The following is a 12,893-nucleotide window of genomic DNA, read 5'->3' as shown; positions in this document are numbered from 1 at the left end:
TCACCCCTGTGTTCAGTTTGATGTTGGAGCAGTCCTCGGAGATGAGCGTGCCGCTGTCGGTGAAGTCTGTGATGTCGGTCATGCCGCTGATGCTGCTGGCGTCATCTGTTGTCCAGTCGTGCGAGCGCCTCTCGTGTTGGTACTGCAGGGCAGGCAGTTGGATTGCCTGGATGTCCAAACTTGAATCCACCAGTTTTCCCACTCTGAACACAACCAGATACCACATTCACATTCATAAAGATAGAGTACTGTCTATCTATATGTGATGTTTGATGTATTGCCACTGAATGGGAACCAGTCGAAACTTTGCACACACTTGCTCATGCTATTGAATCAGAATAGAGATGTTGTGATTAGAGATGTCCGATAATATCGGACTACCGATATTATCGGCCGATAAATGCTTTAAAATGTAATATCGGAAATTATCGGTATCGGTTTCAAAATTATCGGTATCAGTTTCAAAAAGTAAAATTTATGACTTTTTAAAACGCCGCTGTATACACGGACTTAAGGAGAAGTACAGAGCGCCAATAAACCTTAAAGGCACTGCCTTTGCGTGCCTGCCCAGTCACATAATATATCTACGGCGTTTCACCTACACAAGTGAATGCAAGGCATACTTGCTCAACAGCCATACAGGTCACACTGAGGGTGAGCGTAAAAACAACTTTAACACTGTTACAAATATGCGCCACAATCTGAACCCACACCAAACAAGAAAGACAAACACATTTCGGGAGAACATCCGCACCGTAACACAACATAAACACAACAGAACAAATACCCAGAACCCCTTGCAGCACTAATTCTTCCAGGACGCTACAATATACACCCCCGCTACCCCCTACCCCCCCCACCCCCCCCACATACACACCTCAACCCCGCCCCCCCCTAACCCCGCCCACCTCAACCTCCTCATGCTCTCTCAGGGAGAGCATGTCCCAAATTCCAAGCTGCTGTTTTGAGGCATGTTAAAACAAATAATGCACTTTGTGACTTAAATAATAAATATGGCAGTGCCATTTTGGCATTTTTTTCCCATAACTTGAGTTGATTTATTTTGGAAAACCTTGTTACATTGTTTAATGCATCCAGCGGGGCATCACAACAAAATTAGGCATAATAATGTGTTAATTCCACGACTGTATATTTCGTTATCGGTTGATATCGGAATCGGTAATTAAGAGTTGGACAATATCGGAATATCGGATATCGGCAAAAAAGCCATTATCGGACATCTCTAGTTGTGATCAAGGATTTATGCTGCATATTCCGATACCAATCACCCCTGAGTGAGATCGGCCGATACCAATACCGATCACATGTATTAACTGTACATTTTTCTATTTGTTTATTATGAGTGCTGTTGACAATTTAACAAAATCAGCATATTTCAACTAGTTTCTCTAATCCCTTTTCTTAAATACAATGTTTTGTGCGGGATCAAAAACGACTATCTATTCATTCAATTAAATCAGTTTGGCCCTCAAAATCCGCCTCTCTTGTCCCCCAAGGGCTTATTCTCCCAGTGTGTAAACTTTAACGAAAACAAGAAAAAATGGTTATGAAAAATTAAAAATATCGATCTCATCAGTCGAGTACGGGGGTCAGCAACCCGCGGCTCTTGAGCGCCGCCCTAGTGGCTCTCTGGAGCTTTTTCAAGGATGAGCGAAAATGGAAAAAGATGAAAAAAAAATATATCTTTTGTTTTAATATGGTTTCTGTCGGCAGACAAACATTACACAAACCTTCTTAATTGTTAGAAATCCCGCTGTTTTTATTAAACATACTTCACTAATGAGAGTATTTGGCGAGCGCAGTTTTGTCCTATTAATTTCAGCGATCCTTGAACTCACCGTAGTTTGTTTACATGTACTACTTTCTCCGATGTTGCCACAGAAAGACGTGCTTTATGCCACTTATTCTTTGTCTCATTTTGTCCACCAAACTTTGTATGCTGTGCGTGAAAGCACAAAGGTGAGCTTTGTTGATGTTATGGACTTGTTGGAGCGTTAATCAGGCATATTTGGTCAATGCATGACTGCAAGCTAATCAATGCTAACATGCTGTGTCAACATTCCTTTAACTTGGACACACACATCCATACCCTTGGCCATTCTGAGCCAGTCATTTCCAGAAGTTATCTCATCCTGTGAGAAGCCTCCATTTTACTAACGATTTCCAATGTTGCAAAAATGTGTAGAAGACGGCGTGGCGAAGTTGGTAGAGTGGCCGTGCCAGCAATCGGAAGGTTGCTGGTTACTGGGGTTCAATCCCCACCTTCTACCATCCTAGTCACGTCCGTTGTGTCCTTGGGCAAGACACTTCACCCTTGCTCCTGATGGCTGCTGGTTAGCGCCTTGCATGGCAGCTCCCGCCATCAGTGTGTGAATGTGCGTGTGAATGGGTGAATGTGGAAATACTGTCAAAGCGCTTTGAGTACCTTGAAGGTAGAAAAGCGCTATACAAGTATAACCCATTTATTTATTTATAAAATACAACATTTCTGTCAACGAAGATTGGCGTCAGCCTTTGATAGTAGGCTAATACAGCTAATATAGACACTTAAATCATGTGTTGCCTTCATTAGAACACTTAAACGCTTAAATTTTTTTGCGGCTCCAGACAGATTTTTTTGGGGTATTTTTGGTCAAATATGGCTCTTTCAACATTTTGGGATGCTGACCCCTGGTCTAGTATCATATACTGATATTACCAATTCATGTATTGATACGCCCTGTTACGTGTCGTGTACTTCTGACAGTGACAATGCTGACACACCAACAGTTGCTGTTATATTATCCTCTCTCGACTCTTATTAATCTACTTGTTAATTTCTCGTTTGTATCTACTTACTTTTTGCTGTAACGCTGTTCCATCTAGACTAGAATGTTTACAAAGACTTAGGCTTAGCTATTAGCATGTGTTCCCCTGCTTGTTCTTGGTGTGTTTAGCCTTGTCCTCCAGTGGTAATACTACTTGATAATGATACTTAAGATAATAAGAAATGCAGTTTATTTGCCATAATGGGGCTGATTATTATTATTATTATTATTATTATAGGGGAGCATCTTTACACTGTGTATGGAGACACATAATTGGTTTCTCAGCTTGACTTGCAGATAATAAGGCCAGTAAGGGTAAACATTCTCAGCAGCAGCAATTACGCTGGCACCGAGCGCTTGCTGAAGCAGCATGCATTCTAAGCAGACCAAGGGGAAACATCCAACCTTGTTGCCATAGATACCCACAGACACTACTGGGGAAGATTGACTGCACGGCAAGCAGCGAGAAATAAAACCACGACATGTGCGTTAAACACAACAGGAAACTGTGCTAGAATGAAATGGTGCAACTGTTTGAATAAATTGAAAATGTGTAAAAAATTTAGAGGCTACTTTTAAATTCCAACCTGAGAAAGACCTCCTCCATAGTGGTGACTGATGCTCCATAGCTGGCGATGCCCAGCTCCTCTCTGTTCATCTCCAGCTCAGCAAACAGAAGCTCGAACCTGACAGGCAAACAAAGTTTATAAAGTGCATCAAGTAAATAATGATGATATATCATAAAGGAACACCACATGTGTTATAGCAACCAACCTGTTAGTGCTTTCTTTTGGGAGGATGTAAGACAACTCTGCCCCCGCGCTGCTCTCCATCGTGGCATTAGGAACATACAGGTGAACAAGGCGTGTGATCTCGGAGACATTACAGAGAGCCTCCTTTACTATCACCATGTGGTAGCCAGCACCTGGTGAGCAAAGCCATACTTAATAATCATAAATAATTACACATTTGAACACATTTGTTTTTACTACCAGCAATTAGCAGCATTTATTACAGCAGGGGTCACCAACCTTTTTGAAACCAAGAGCTACTTCTTGGGTACTGATTAATGCAAAGGGCTACCAGTTTGATACACACTTAAATAAATTGCCAGAAATAGCCAATTTCCTCAATTTACCTTTAACTCTATGTTATTATTAATAATTAATGATATTTATCTTTGTGGAAACACTGATCATCTTAATGATTTCTCACAATAAATATATATAGAAACAGATAAATATCAATATGCAACACTTTATGCACATTTTTTAAATTGAACATTTTCAAATGATCACTTCTAAGACAGTCTTGGGAAATCACAATATCCCATTTTAACTAGCTAGCCACTAACATTTTTTAACAAATATTCATATTTACTTTGCACCATGTTTGTACAAATAATAACTCATGTAAAATACAAAAGTCAACTCTCAAATTTTTAAATAAATCATGTCACACTTTGAACTGGACACCAAATCTGTTATCTGTTTCTTTGTAAGTTAGTGAAGACCAAGTCTTTAAAATATTTTCTTGGATTTTCAAATTCTATTTGAGTTTTGTCTCTCTTAGAACTAAAAATGTCGAGCAAAGCGAGACCAGCTTGCTAGTAAATAAATACAATTTAAAAAATAGAGGCAGCTCACTGGAAAGTGCTGCTATTTGAGATATTTTTAGAACAGGCCAGCGGGCTACTCATCTGGTCCTTACGGGCTACCTGGTGCCCGCGGGCACCGCGTTGGTGACCCCTGCATTACAGTATTTCCTTAAATAGTGTAATATACCTAAAATGACCACTGCATTTATAGTTCACACCAATGAATAGATCAAGGGTATAACATTTGTTTTCGTTAAGTTATGGCTGCCCCAGACGGCCGTTTTTAACAATGAATAAATAAATGAATAGAAATGTTTAAGGATTCGCCTCATGATATTACTACACAATTGCTTAAGCTTTCGATTACCATAGATTTTTTTTTTACGTACACTGAAAACAACGCATCTGTAAAATATGTAAAAATTATATTTTACTGTTAAAAAACAGTGGTATTATTTTTTTCTATTTACAATCACACACCGTGAAAACAACAACCATAGATTTTGTGGTAAAAAAACTCGCAGCGCAGAAGCCAGAACTCAAGATACAATTAAGAAATTAATTAAAAGATTTTATGGAATAAAGAGATAAATGAAGATCATACTAGAAATGCTAATTAGGCATTTGTTCGGAAATGGATGATCGACTTAAACATTTCAAATGAAAGAGATGTATCATGGAATGATATTTGGAAAAATGGCAATAAGCCCTTTAGAAGCATTAAAAATCTTGAAAAGATTGTATTTTACATCTTCTCAACTGTTTAAAATTGGTGCAGTAGATAGCAAATTATGTATGAAGTGTCGGGCAGCTGAGGGAACTCTTGTTAATTTATTGTGGGAATGTCAGAATGTCAGAGAATAAAAGAGTTATGGTTGAAAACAACAAAAGAAGCAATCACATTCCTAAATATACTGTAAACATCCCAATGGCACGGCAAACTTGTATTCTTGGTGATCTGCATCAACTTAGTAATGTGTCATCAAAGAGTAAAATTGCATTTCAAGCTCAGCTTCTTCCTACTCCTTTTCGGACGTGCTGTAATGAAACAACTGGAAATATGTGATGCATTAATTTGTATCGTATGCATGTTCGAAATAAACTGAAACTGAACTGAACTGAACAGGCAGCAACACAGGTAAATTACCTGTGTTTAACACCATGCGAAAAGGAATATGGTCTGTAGTAGCCAGATCATAATCAATTGTCATCATCTCAATTGAGTCATTACTGTACAGTATAAGGAAAAACTGTAACACTGTTTTGTTTTTTTAATTACAATTGTAGTGACTGAGCTACCAGATTTTTAAAGGGACAAGCAGTACAAAATGGATGGATGGATACTGTAAATTAAAAAACAGTACCACAGTTTTTCACCGTAAAATCTTTAAAGTGTACGCTTTGATGTGTAATGTGCTTTGAAACATCCGTCCATCCCATCCATTTTCTACCGCTTGTCCCTTACGGGGTCGCGGGGCGTGCTGGAGCCTATCCCAGCTACACCATGGACAAGTCAAAACATATTTTGACAAAAAAAAATTGGAATGAATGATGATATAGTATTTGATGCATTATTAGATAATATTAAAGTTTTAAATAATAATAATAATAAAAATAATAGATTTTATTTGTAAAAAGCACTTTACATTGAGTAAACAACCTCAAAGTGCTACAGTGTATTAAAAAAAATAAAATAAAAAGATTAAAAAAATATATATATATATATATATATATATATATATATATATATATATATATATATATATATATATATATATATATATATATATATATATATATATATATATATATATATGCAATTGCATATACATGTAGTTTTCTGTGAAAAAGGAAATAATGACTACATTTAGTGAGAAAAGATAAAGTACTTAATGCATACTATTTCCAGGCTTTCGCGGGCCATATAAAATGATGTGGTGGGCTGGATTTGGCCCAAGTACATCTGCAAAGCAGTTTGAAGAGGAACAAAAATAATGATGCACAAATTAAGGCCTCACATCTCAAACGCTTTATCCCTAAAAGTGGCCTAGTGGTTAGAGTGTCCGTCCTGAGATCGGTAGGTTGTGAGTTCAAACCCCGGCCGAGTCATACCAAAGACTATAAAAATGTGACCCATTACCATCCTGCTTGGCATCAAGGGTTGGAATTGGGGGTTAAATCACCAAAAATCAAGGGTGATGGGTCAAATGCAGAGAATAATTTCGCCACACCTAGTGTGTGTGTGACAATCATTGGTACTTTACTTTACTTTACAAACCCCGTTTCCATATGAGTTGGGAAATTGTGGTAAATGTAAATATAAACGAAATACAATGATTTGCAAATCATTTTCAACCCATGTTCAGTTGAATATGCTACAAAGACAACATATTTGATGTGCAAACTGATAAACATTTTTTTTTTTTGCAAATAATCATTAACTTTAGAATTTGATGCCAGCAACACGTGACAAAGAAGTTGGGAAAGGTGGCAATAAATACTGATAAAGTTGAGGAATGCTCATCAAACACTTATTTGGAACATCCCACAGGTGAACAGGCAAATTGGGAACAGGTGGGTGCCATGATTGGGTAAAAAAGTAGATTCCATGAAATGCTCAGTCATTCACAAAAAAGGATGGGGCGAGGGTCACCACTTTGTCAACAAATGCGTGAGCAAATTGTTGAACAGTTTAAGAAAAACCTTTCTCAACCAGCTATTGCAAGGAATTTAGGGATTTCACCATCTACGGTCTGTAATATCATCAAAGGGTTCAGAGAATCTGGAGAAATCACTGCACGTAAGCAGCTAAGCCCGTGACATTCGATCCCTCAGGCTGTACTGCATCAACAAGTGACATCAGTGTGTAAATGATATCACCACATGGGCTCAGGAACACTTCAGAAAACCACTGTCAGTAACTACAGTTGGTCGCTACATCTGTAAGTGCAAGTTAAAACTCTACTATGCAAAGCCAAAGCCATTTATTAACAACACCCAGAAACGCAGCCGGCTTCACTGGGCCCGAGCTCATCTAAGATGGACTGATGCAAAGTGGAAAAGTCCACATTTCAAATTTTGTTGGTCGCTACATCTGTAAGTGCAACTCTCCTATGCAAGGCGAAAACTGTTTATCAACAACACCCAGAATGACATGGGTAACTTACACATCTGTGAAGGCGCCATTAATGCTGAAAGGTACATACAGGTTTTGGAGCAACATATGTTGCCATCCAAGCAACGTTACCATGGACGCCCCTGCTTATTTCAGCAAGACAATGCCAAGCCACGTGTTACATCAACGTGGCTTCATAGTAAAAGAGTGCGGGTACTAGACTGGCCTGCCTGTAGTCCAGACCTGTCTCCCATTGAAAATGTGTGGCGCATTATGAAGCCTAAAATACCACAACGGAGACCCCCGGACTGTTGAACAACTTAAGCTGTACATCAAGCAAGAATGGGAAAGAATTCCACCTGAGAAGCTTAAAAAATGTGTCTCCTCAGTTCCCAAACGTTTACTGAGTGTTGTTAAAAGGAAAGGCCATGTAACACAGTGGTGAACATGCCCTTTCCCAACTACTTTGGCACGTGTTGCAGCCATGAAATTCTAAGTTAATTATTATTTGCAAAAAAAAAATAGAGTGTATGAGTTTGAACAACAAATATCTTGTCTTTGTAGTGCATTCAATTGAATATGGGTTGAAAAGGATTTGCAAAGCATTGTATTCCATTTATATTTACATCTAACACAATTTCCCAACTCATATGGAAACAGGGTTTGTACTTTACAGTTAAGTTAATTACTCCCCCCAGTCAATATGAATAATTAGAAACTTAGAATTAAAAAGATTATGTATAAATAAATGCCTTTGCATCAAAAGGCCTCATCCATAACAGATAAGACTTTATTGGCAGAAGAAACATTAGATATTGTTCTGGTTTTAAAAGAGCCATATCATTTTTATTTGCGTCACGCTAGTACATTTCCTGTGTAGACACTTCTATGTCAAATATCAGGACATATTCAGAACAAAGCAAGCCTCATATTGTGATATCAAATTATATTGTGCTCTCACCATATTTGTTCTTCAGGAAAAGTGGCGACCCGCAGCACTGCAGCTCTCCTCCGGCCATGATGGCGATGCGGTCTCCGAGCAGATCGGCCTCGTCCATGAAGTGTGTTGTGAGCAGGATGGTGCGACTGCTTTTCTCACCCTGCAGAAGATCCCACGTGGCGCGTCTCGCCGATGGATCCATGCCTGATGTGGGCTCGTCTAACATCACCACCTTGATTAAAAAGAGGCATAATGAATGGAAGGGAAAAAAGAAAGTTGTGATTATTAAGATCCTAACCTTGGAGTCTCCAATGAGGGCGATGCCAATGGAGAGTTTTCTCTTCATGCCACCTGACAAAGTCTTAGAGCGAGCGTTCCGCTTGTCTTCAAGGTGAAGTATGCGAATAATTCTGTCCACCTCCTCTGCAATCTTCTCTTTGGAGTAACCTTTTAGCTGTATTTAAGAAAGATATGCACAATTTTATCCCAGCATTTAAGCCTGCTTGATGAGGATGTCACAGCCTTGTGTGGTACCTGTCCATAGAAAAGCAGGTGCTCTCTCACGGTCAGATTATCAAACAGAACGTCGTGCTGGGGGCAGAGTCCAAGACTGCGTCGGATCAGCGCCATGTCCTGGCAGATGTCGTAACCGTTGATGTAGGCCCTCCCACTCGTTGGTGGAAACAGGCCTGAGGAGACAAAGGAGGCTGAGTAACTGTCATTCTGCTGCAGTGATTCTGATTGATTTTATCCTAAACATATGTTATTCTGTTTGGAGTTATTTGAAATGGGGTAAATAACTGTTACACATGTTGTGTTTTACCGTCTTTTCCGGGCTATAGAGCCGCACCCATCTAACCAAATTATAATTTCTACATATACTGGACGCAAAAGTCTGTAAGCCGCAAGTCTTCTTCTTCGGCGCACAGCGGTTTGGCCATTCGGAGCCCGTTTGGGATGGTGGATTTCCATTCCGTTTACTTTCTCGATGGCAAGGGCGATCATCTTCAGCTTTATGGCTGCTTCTTGTGCATTCCGTCGTTTGTTCTTCGTGACAAAGGTGAGTTCATAACGCACTAAATGGCTGACTGAATGATTGTATGAGTAAGTTTGATTAAGTGTGAACAATTCCATTGTTCCACCATGACACCTTCTGAAATTTCACTGGTCTGATGTGACGAGCAGGCCTGGAATTTCATAATTTTCGAGGCAAGCGGTGTCGTCAACATTTTGAGGGCACAAAGGCCAAATGTCAGGGCAGGAAGGCCATCAAATTAAACAATGATTTTAAGTCCACAGTCATAATGAATGTAGTTGTATTGTTAAGGATGATTACATTTTTATTATGCATTACTTTCAAATAAATAAAGGAAGATGTTTATTTTACAGAATTTTTAATTTCTTAATCATTTCTTTCTTTTGGCCACAATGACGATAACATGTTGGAGCTGTATAATATTAGGTGCATGGCCGGGAGTGTTTTCTTTATGTGATTTTTATTCACGTTAAACTAGCGTGGTTGATTGGGTTAGCCTTGCGTGGCTAAATATGAACAGTGTGTTACATATAATATGTTGAGAGTTTATGACTTCTTATACTTTCACAAATGTATCAAACTTTCTTACTTTAGCTTAGCTCAGTGCTTCTCAAATATTTTCTGCTATGCCCCTTCTAGGTAGAAGAAATATTTTGCGCCCCCCCACTCTCCACCATGACTATCCATCCCATCCACACTGCAAAAAGTCAGTGTTCAAAAACAAGAAAAAAACAAACAAAATTAGGGGTATTTTACTTGAACTAAGTAAAATATAATAACAAAATCATCTGCCAATAGAACAAGAAAATTTGGCTTGTGAAGACTTTCCAAAACAAGTAAAATTAGCTAACCTCAATGAACCCAAAAACACCTTAAAGTAAGTATATTCTCACTAATAACAAGTGCACTTTTCTTGGTAGAAAAAAAAAAATTAGATCTTTTTGCTCAATATGTTGAAAATTATTCTTAAATAAGTAAATGCTAGTGCCATTATCTTGACATAATACTAGAGCATAAAAAAAATGTTATTTTTTTAACATTTAGAAAGCACTCTTGACATGAAATAACACCCTAATAGTCACCTCGACAAACCGCAAACTTCAAAGCCGGATGTGGAGAGGAACGACTCTTTTTGCAATATTTACTAGGGTGCAGTGTGTTATCAGAGGAATTTTAAAGACCGAAATGGGGCCACAAACAAAATCTGGTTCGGGCCAAGAAAAGCATAAGCTGAGAAAAAAGTAACAGTTTATAGTCCGGAAATATCGGTAAAAACTGCAGTAAAGATTGTGGTGAAGCATCATTTTCTAATATACTGTGGGAGCACACAGACAATGGAGTTTCTATTGACTCTGAATAAAATACATTGTGTGTCATAATAAAGATGGCCCACCTGTCAACATGGACAGTGTGGTGGTCTTCCCAGCACCGTTGTGTCCTAACAGCACCGTGATCTGCCCCTCAAACATGTTCAGCGTGAGATCTCGCACAGCTTGACGGCTTTTGTTGCCCACTCTGAACTCCTGTCAAACAAAAGATAGCAGAATATTCACAACCGTTCCACTGCGTCACATGTGCTTCCTGTGCCTGACCTTGGCGAGGTGTTTAATCTTGACCCCGGAGACTATCCCGCTCGGCTCCTCCTCTATAAACTCCCCTTTGAGGGCCTTTTCTGCATCCTCTTCTTCCTCTTTCTCATTTAGCAGAGCCATGCGAGGGCTGCTGCACCAGTAGGAAGGCTGCGGATATAAAGACATTGAATTGTGTAGCAAAAGTCATTATCTCACACCCACAAAAATCAAAGTAATTAGAGGCATCGAGATAACACGTTATTACTCTATATTGTGTGTCTCGATCCATACCCAGTTAGTGGAGGTCCTGAAAATCGGTAATTTCATTAACTTTTATTTGACTTTCATTGCATCATATTGTATGTCAGCTGCTCTTACATACACTATATTGCCAAAAGTATTTGGCCACTCATCCAAATGAGCAGATTCAGGTGTCCTAATCACTTGGCCCGGCCACAGGTGTATAAAATCAAGCACTTAGGCATGGAGACTGTTTCTACAAACATTTGTGAAAGAATGTTTGCTCAGTGATTTCCAGCGTGGTACTGTCATAGGATGCCACCTGTGCAACAAATCCAGTCGTGTCGGCTTTATTATAAGAAAATGGAAGTGTTCGGGAACAACAACAACTCAGCCACAAAGTGTTAGGCCACGTAAACTGGCAGAGAGGGGTCAGCGGATGCTAAAGCGCATAGTGCAAAGAGGTCGCCGACGTTCCGCACAGTCAGTTGCTACAGAGCTCCAAACTTCATGTGACCTTCCAATTAGCCCACGTACAGTACGCGGAGAACTTAATTGAATGGGTTTCCATGGTCGAGCAGCTGCATCTAAGCCATACATCACCAAGTCCAATGCAAAGCGTGGGATGCAGTGGTGTGAAGCACGTCACCACTGGACTCTAGAGCAGTAGAGACGTGTTCTCTGGAGTGATGAATCATGCTTTTCCATCTGCCAATCTGATGGACGAGTCTGGGTTTGGAGGTTGCCAGGACAACGGTACATTTCGGACTGCATTGTGCCGAGTGTGAAATTTGGTGGAGGAGGAATTATGGTGTGGGGTTGTTTTTCAGGAGTTGGGTTTGGCCCCTTAGTTCAGTGAAAGGAACTTTGAATGCTCCAGGATACCAAAACATTTTGGACAATTCCATGCTCCCAACCTTGTGGGAACAGTTTGAAGCGGGCCCCTTCCTCTTCCAACATGACTGTGCACCAGTGCACAAAGCAAGGTCCATAAAGATGACAGAGTCTGGTGTGGATGAACTTGACTGGCTTGCACAGAGTCCTAATTTGAACCCGATAGAACACCTTTGGGATGAATTAGAATGGAGACTGAGAGCAACATCAGTGTGTGACCTCACCAATACGCTTTTGGAAGAATGGTCGAAAATTCCTATAAACACACTCCGCAACCTTGTGGACAGCCTTTCCAGAAGAGATGAAGCTGTAATAACTGCAAATGATGGACATCCTATTGAACCCTATGGGTTAGGAATGGAATGGCACTTCAAGTTCATATGTGAGTCAAAGCAGGTGGCCAAATACTATTGGCAATATAGTGTAGCTTATAATGATAAAACAGAGTGTCCCTGCATTGCATGTGTAAGGTTCAGTTTCAAAACTTACCAATACAAAGAAGTACGATGGTAGAGGCACGCCGTACTCTCCAGGAAAAACTGCCTCGATGTACCAGGCCACCATGCCGTAGAGTACGGCGTCAAAAAGCAACAAGCCCATCACCTGGGCCAGCGAGAAGTCATCATCCACCGTCACAGAATCGAACATGTTCGACCACTGAATCCCTGTGCC

The 12,893-nt window shown here is 39.8% G+C and overlaps 1 protein-coding gene across 1 annotated transcript in view; it reads right to left on the bottom strand.

Moving 5' to 3' along the window:
- The window catches only part of abca3b (ATP-binding cassette, sub-family A (ABC1), member 3b), a 98,521-nt gene that overhangs the window by 31,629 nt on the left and 53,999 nt on the right, over nucleotides 1-12,893 (bottom strand). Inside the window, exons 10-18 of the mRNA XM_062036582.1 lie at nucleotides 12,711-12,892; nucleotides 11,109-11,255; nucleotides 10,910-11,039; nucleotides 9,015-9,169; nucleotides 8,779-8,934; nucleotides 8,502-8,712; nucleotides 3,603-3,753; nucleotides 3,416-3,514; nucleotides 5-203 (exon numbers count right to left, since the gene is read on the bottom strand). Coding sequence (XP_061892566.1) covers nucleotides 5-203; nucleotides 3,416-3,514; nucleotides 3,603-3,753; nucleotides 8,502-8,712; nucleotides 8,779-8,934; nucleotides 9,015-9,169; nucleotides 10,910-11,039; nucleotides 11,109-11,255; nucleotides 12,711-12,892 — 1,430 coding nt within the window. The remainder of the gene's footprint in view (nucleotides 1-4; nucleotides 204-3,415; nucleotides 3,515-3,602; nucleotides 3,754-8,501; nucleotides 8,713-8,778; nucleotides 8,935-9,014; nucleotides 9,170-10,909; nucleotides 11,040-11,108; nucleotides 11,256-12,710; nucleotide 12,893) is intronic.

This window comes from Entelurus aequoreus, linkage group LG25 (assembly GCF_033978785.1).
Source record: "Entelurus aequoreus isolate RoL-2023_Sb linkage group LG25, RoL_Eaeq_v1.1, whole genome shotgun sequence".
In the NCBI taxonomy this organism is placed as follows: domain Eukaryota; kingdom Metazoa; phylum Chordata; class Actinopteri; order Syngnathiformes; family Syngnathidae; genus Entelurus; species Entelurus aequoreus.
Note: the sequence above shows the minus strand (reverse complement) of the source record. Positions and strands in the feature narration are given on the sequence as shown.